Source organism: Aquarana catesbeiana, linkage group LG11, assembly GCF_042186555.1.
Source record: "Aquarana catesbeiana isolate 2022-GZ linkage group LG11, ASM4218655v1, whole genome shotgun sequence".
Classification (NCBI taxonomy): Eukaryota; Metazoa; Chordata; class Amphibia; order Anura; family Ranidae; genus Aquarana; species Aquarana catesbeiana.
In genome coordinates this window covers 88,135,211-88,142,628 of record NC_133334.1, presented here as the reverse complement: position 1 = coordinate 88,142,628, position 7,418 = coordinate 88,135,211, and the positions used below count along the sequence as shown (strand labels likewise).

General features: G+C 40.5%; 1 protein-coding gene across 1 annotated transcript; it reads left to right on the top strand.

Moving 5' to 3' along the window:
• The first annotated feature begins 972 nt into the window (after positions 1-972).
• On the top strand, positions 973-7,129 carry INS (insulin). The gene is made up of 3 exons (XM_073606060.1): positions 973-1,052; positions 4,060-4,265; positions 6,195-7,129. The coding sequence occupies exons 1-3, from the start codon at positions 973-975 to the stop codon at positions 6,326-6,328; spliced, it is 420 nt and encodes a 139-aa protein (XP_073462161.1). The 3' UTR covers positions 6,329-7,129.
• Positions 7,130-7,418: the final 289 nt, after the last annotated feature.

Below are 7,418 nucleotides of genomic sequence, written 5' to 3'. Positions count from 1 at the left end.
ATCACACATTTTCCATTGGAAAATCTGACCGTGTGTACAGGGCATAATAGTTGTCTTGTGGACAGATTCTCCCACCTGAGCTGTGGATCTCAGCAGCTCCTCCAGAGTTACCATGGGCCTCTTGGCTGCTTCTCTGATTAATGCTCTCCTTGCCCGGCCTGTCAGTTTAGGTGTCATGTCTTGGTAGGTTTGCAGTTGTGCCATACTCTTTCCATTTTTGGATGATGGATTGAACAGTGCTCGGTGAGATGTTCAAAGCTTGGGATATTTTTTTATAACCTAACCCTGCTTTAAACTTCTCCACAACTTTATCCCTGGTGTGTTCCTTGGCCTTCATGATGCTGCTTGTTCACTAGGGTTTCTCTAACAAACCTCTGAGGGCTTCACAGAACAGCTGTATTTATACTGAGTTTAAATTACACACAGGTGGACTCTACGCTACGCTACACTATGCTTTTCACATATTTATTTGTAAAAATGTTGAAAACCATTTATCATTTTCCTTCCACCTCATAATTATGTGCCACTTTGTGTTGGCCTATCACATAAAATCCCAATAAAATACAATTACGTTTTTGGTTGTAATATGACAAAATCTGGAAAATTTCAAGGGGTATGAATACTTTTTCAAGTCACTGTATATAACATTTAATTGTTAGATGCTTCAGTTAAAAATGTTTGCTTGTTAGGGTTTTCACACAAAATATAATAACCCTTCCTTTAATTATGATAATTTGTGGAAAGTTACGTTTTTCTTAAAATAAATTGCATAATTTTAATTTACTTTATTGTGCCTTTGATTTTCCAGGAATAATGTGCACAGGTGTTCAACCCATCAACAAGCAAGAAGTGATGCTAAGCAGATAAACTGATGATGGGACCAGTACTTTGAGTTGGGAGGAGGAGGAGTAGCTAATGAGCCGGCAGAATTTTGGCAAGGTGCTTAGCTAAGGTGATTTTGAAAAATATAAAATGTGCGAGCAGGCTCATAACGGTCACTCTGACATCTGTCATCTTTCCTGTGAACATAGTCCCTCTTCCTACTTCTCCAGGTGAGTACAGCAGCATTTTTGTAATGGCTAGATGACGCTAGGTAGAAACTAAGAGTTTTTTTAGATGTGCTTGATTAGATGGGTTTAGAATTCAATATCCAGTCCTCAGGAGAGTAATTGTCTAGTATATACGGTATCTTTTTACTTAATTAAATACTTGATTTCTGCATGAGGTAAAACAGCATTTTCCAGCTGGTGACAACAGTATTTGGTGGTATAGATGGTGCCACCATATAGGACCTGTGAGTTCATGGGACCCATGTGTAAATGCTGTGTATTACCCACCCATGTTCTCAACCATCATATTTTTTTTAAATATGAAATTCCTGTTGCACAAGTAGAATTTTAAGGCCTATTTAAACTCATGAATATCTTTTTTTTTTTTTAAATTTGAACTTTCAGTTATATAATGTGATTTTTTTTACCTTGATCAGAAACATATATTTTTTCTTAAACCATATAAGATTCCTCATTTTTTTTTCATTTTTTTGCATATCTACCTTTTCTATCTCTATATAAATATTATTTTTCTTTTGCTGTACTGCCACCCCAACTGTACACATAGATGGTCCCATGAGTGCAGAAATATGGCAGACTTGACTGTAACTGCTATTCATGCACATTGCATCCTAAAAGTAGCCTCAGGATAGAAACATTCCAAAATAGTCCATGTGGGTAATCTCTGTCCACATAAAACCTGAATCTCTTTGAGTATCCAGGACATACAGTATAAGAAACTGACTCAACCCACTAGTAAAAGTACCTTGGAAGCATTTATGTTTTCATGAGACAGCTGTAAGCAGACTGCCCATTTTCTATACACATGGCCAGCACATGCAGCTTAGCCCCCACCTAAAGACAGTTTCAGGGACACCTATTGGTTCCATTGCCCAAACTCACACCAAGTTCACGTGCAAGGATGCTGGTCTGAGTCCACTCTAACTTATACTCCTGGTTACAGTTCCTGTTAACCCCATCCGGAGCACTCCATCCACAGGCCTGTACTTTGACATGGTCCAGATTATGGCTCCAGGAGTCCAACTGAGCACCTGGGGACCCTGGTATCAGGAGACTTGGGTCACCTGGCATGTGTTACACAAGGTTGTTCTATCTCACCCCCAGGAGGGTGACTCCTTTTCCCTAACCACCACCCGCTCCTGAGCCAACCAGGCTTGCACCAGTAAATAACACATTAACTCTTCTTCACCAGGTACTTAACCCACAACATCCATTAAATACTGTTCCCCTGGCTGAGACAAGGATGAGGCAAGGAGTTTGATACTTTCAACTTTACTGAACAGAGTAACAAATTGCAACAGCCCACATCTTGGTATAATATTCTGTGTACCCAGTACACACAGATTTTACTGGTAATAGTAAACAATACAGAAATCTCCTAAATTCAGGTATTCCCAATGTAATGTCCCACTAATAACAGGAGGGGTGCTATGGTGCTTACTTATTATTTTCATCCATGCTGCTCTATCCAGGCCTATGGCCTCCACGTGTCCCATTCCTCCCATAGGCTCCAAGAGGAGCTCTCCTTATCAAAGGAACATCCTATCAGCTGTTGGCATGCAAGCTATAGCTTGACCTCCTCCCTATTCTATTTAAATTAACAGGATAGGGCCAGTGCCAAGTCACACCTCCACCAGTTAAAGGGGAACCCCTGCTTACAGAGTGTTTTGTATAAAGTAGGAGTAGCTTATCCCATTAGACATAAGCAACTTTAGTGTTACCAGGTCCCACAAAAGTTTTTGTATAGATAAAAGCTGGGCCCTTTTTTCATCATTTATATTGGGACACTGGGGCATCTAGTTGCTTTTCATCAATGTCTTTCTTTGCCAGCAAGGTGGAGATAGCATGAACTACTGATATCAGTCATTGCTAGAACTGTTGGTTCGGTCTATAGGAACAATTTAACTAATCAATCCACAGTTGCTATGTTTAAAGTATATCTAAACCCAAGAACAAAACATTTATATATTGAAGCCCAACCGCCCTTAGATGTGATGGCTGGTAAGTAAGTTTTCTGCAAGTACAGAAAAAATCTGGTTGATCCTGCTAAAAATTTAGTTTCCTCATCACTTTCTGTGCATAAAACTGAATTTCAAACAATGTTCTTAACCTTCCTGGCTATATTCTGTGAACTTCAGAATATCTTCCCCCATGTAGTGCAGATGTGGGGAGGAAGAGTTATTTGTAGTCCAAATTAGGAAGGAGCAGCTACTCCCCCATAGGGGTAGCATGAGTGAGCATTGCCACCCTAGGACAGGAAATGTGTTACTGGCAGGATCACTAGGTGACAATAAAGAAAAATAAAATTGAAACAAAAATTAATGCAGCTATCACATTTAAGTACTGGTAAACTGCAATATATTACATTGGGGGGGGGGGGGATTAACTTTGCTTAAAGTGGTAGTAAAGGCTAATACCCATCCTGCTTATTCTGTACAAAAAAGATCTGTGTACTTACCTATTTTTAATCCACTTCGGTCCAGTCACATGATACTGCTGGTCACAGGTTCCTGAAGTTACAGCTCCCCTGTCTAAGGGAGTGCTCAACAACAGATGCAAATTCCTGGGGCATGACCCATAGGCTCCCATTGTCCAGCTCTTGTGAGCGCTCCCTTCTCTCTCTGCAGCAGCTGTTCACTGAAAAAGGGGCGCTGGAGTTGCAGGGTCACTTGACCCGATCGGACTGGAGTAAAAATACTGTAGTTAAGTACACACATCTTTTTTTATACAGGGTATGCAGCATAGGTTGGAAGAGTGGGAAGGAAACATTTTTAAGAATAGTTAGTATTAGCCTTATCTTCCACTTTAAACATGATTTCTCATGTTTTACATTTTATATTCGCTGTACTATACACTAACTGTTGGGTTGTTAATAAATCAGTTGAGATTGTCACTCTTTTCTCCAAAAATAACATCCTGCCGTATTTGTCTGAACTACCAGATACTTTTTGTTTTTAATGTCATACCTCATGGTATTCTGTGTCCATAGGTTTACCATCCACCTCCTCATCATGGCCCTGTGGATTCAGTGTCTCCCTCTTGCAGTCCTTCTCAGCCTATTTACTCCCAATGCTCAAGCCTTTCCCAATCAATACCTTTGTGGGTCTCACCTTGTGGAAGCCCTATATATGGTGTGTGGAGACAGAGGTTTCTTCTACTCCCCCAGAAGTAGAAGGGATCTGGAACAGCCCTTAGGTAAGCCTTAAAAAGCATCTTCCGCGTTACCTTCAGTCTTGCATAGCATGAGGTGACATACTTTGATGAGTCAAGCCACCAAATACTAATGTTTTCGTTTTTGTCTGCTGCTGTAGAGGTAAAGAACCTAATGGTACTTGCTTTGGTAAGATCTCTGCTTTACCAGGTGTTGCTGGGATTTAAATGCTTTTGGGAGGACTTTAATTCAAATTCAGAAGTCCCCCAACCCCCACCAACTTCATACTATATTACACTAAATCTAAAAGCGCAACATCTGTGGTGATATAACAATTCAAGTCTTCTATACTTCACTGCATGGGGTGGGTCCTTCTTGGGTGACATGGACACTTCCTATTGGTTGTCCAATAACAGGGTCCTTTTAGGATTTAGAAGGACTTCAAGAGCATGACTGCAGCACTAGATCACTGGTCATCAGTGAGGGACACAGAGGATGAAGTTTGGTGAGTAAAAATGAGGCTTTAGAAGTTACCGTATTTATTTTTAAATACCTGGTTAGTAAGTGGGAAGGTGTAGAGCTGTATCTGGAGATTTAAAGAAGAATCCCAAGATTGAACCTCTCTGTTGCCAGCTGTTTGTTGGGCCTATATCAACAACGGATCAGGGCCAGTTTAGGAAAAGCAAATAAAGGACACAAATGTGCAAGAAACACACTTTACTTGCAGTTTTGGCATTGTTCATTAATATTGAACTCCAGGAATATGAAAAATATAATGAATATAAAGAATGTTGTTACAGACCAAGAGATTTGGAAAAACATGTCCGCTTTTAGTACAACATAGGAAATATCTTGATATTAACTTAATCGCTAAGTTTCAAAACACTTCAAAACATTTCAAAACAGATAATTAATTTTTACCTCTCCTGGTGCCCAAACCTCTCAATGCTGCTCTAATACAGATAAGTCCAGGAGTGTCAATGTCCTGGTCACCTGCTGTGCTCAGTGATCCCTCCTTGTTCTCACTATGTCCTGTGGTGATGTAGGGTTCTGCTGGAGGAACCACTGAGCGCAGTAAAGGACCAGGAGACTGACACTCCTAGAACTAGTTAGTTAGGCAAAACCTAACTAACACTAAAAATACTCCCACCCCTATTCTAGGCCTGATCTATCTAACCCTGTACAGAAAAGATCGCTATACTTACTTATTCTGAAGCTGCTCCAGTCCAGTCTTCAGTGACGCCTTCTGTGTGCAGGAGAAAGCCATCAGTTGCTTGGAAATGCCTGGGAAGTGATGTTACTCATAGACTTACTATGGGGCTTCCATTGTCGGCTGCCTCTCCTACACACTGAAGCCGCTGCTGACAGCTCAGAGTGGGACCAGATCAGAGGGGCTTCAGACTAGGTAAGAATAGCAATCTTTTCTTTACAGGGTTGGAATGAGGGTGAGAGTAGGTTTAGAGTTAGTTAGGTTTTGCCCTTACTTTGACTTTAAGGGGACAATTTCTCTCTGGCTTTGGAGATACTTCATCATTTAGACACAGTTCACAGTAGGACCAGAGATAGTGACAGATGCTGTGCAATATATAGCAATCTGTTCTGGCCTTCAATTAGTGTCTGGCAGAGGACAGTCTTGCAAAGCAGACTTCTTTGGTGGTTTTGTAATTTCATGTAACCAAAGGGTCACAAAGGAAGCTGATTCTGGATGATGTGATAAGGTGTGCCACAATAAATCATGACTTATTAACACCCAACCTTCACCATGCCACCTAATCACTGTAGCACTATATCACGCTTTTTGTAGCGCACTTTCTTTAGGCCGCAGAAATCTGTGTATGCCGTGAAAGGGCCACTTTGCTGCATTAGCCCCCCCCCCCCCCCCCCCAGGCTTACAGTCCTTTGATTTCACTCTTTTATTTCAATTTCAAGTTTGGGGACAGACCTTTCTTATATTTGTTTTTCTCTGCCTACAGTAAATGGCCTCCAGGGCAGCGAGCTGGACGAAATGCAGGTCCAATCACAGTACCAGAAGAGGAAGCCAGGCATTGTGGAACAGTGCTGTCACAACACATGCTCTTTGTATGATCTGGAGAATTACTGTAACTAAGAAGCAACTATGTGATGGCTACCAGGGCACTTACATACATAACATCTTCTGTACAAAAGTATGAAACAAAATACCGAGGCACGTGACCTTTCTAAGTAAAACTTTATCTGTTTTTATGACTATATATATATTTATTTCATTCAAAATAACACCTGCATGGGATAGGCATATATATATACACACACTATTGTTACCTCCTATATGCCCAAAATGGCATTTTGTCTACTGTATTTATTTTGTGTTGTTGCTTGCTGAACTCTACAACAAATGAAGTGCTATGGTTTTTTAAGTAGCAGCAGATGTAGGCTTTTTTAACAACACAAAAGTCAATGTGCCGGAGCAGTATCTCGTGCCAACCAATCAACAATCATCTTTTTTTTTTTTTAACTGATGAAACAAGAAGGGTGATCGGTTGCGATGGATTGCTTTTTTTGGTTGCTCTTTGTGCTGCGTTAATAAACAAGCCCCGCAGTGTTACTATGCAATGACTGTAAATAGACATGAGTGGAATACTGAAGGATAGGTGGGCAAGACTTAAAAAAAAAGTGATTTATTTTCTAGAGTGGGTTCATATAAGGGTATCATGTTTCCTGAGAAAGGGGAACAGGGTGACAGTGAACGAACACATAGAAAGAATACAGTGGTGAGAACTATTATGTGTGCCCAGTGCTTTCCTGACACTGAATGGGGCGAGTTGCCCTACAAATGTCCTACAAAGCCTCTTTTCATAATGTAAGTGTCCTGTACCTATCCATCCTCTCTCTCTGCCTGAATACAAATAAATGGAAGAGATAAAGCATTTCTCTTTGTATTATTTCCTTGTGCTACTGTTTGTAATACATTTGATTTATACATGCATTAAGTTGAGATTTATATGCTGTGGGGCTGTCATCAAGCTCCCAGCTGCTGTGATTAGCTGGCTGTTTTTAGATCCAGCCAACGGAAAATAAGAGAGGGAAAAATACATTGTGTAAAAAGAAACAAAGAGAAAAAAAAATCCACATCGTAGCTACTTCACATTTTTCCAGGCTAAAACCACTATTAAAGTATCTTATGCATAGAATTGCAAACATTTCGCCCAGCAAAGCGG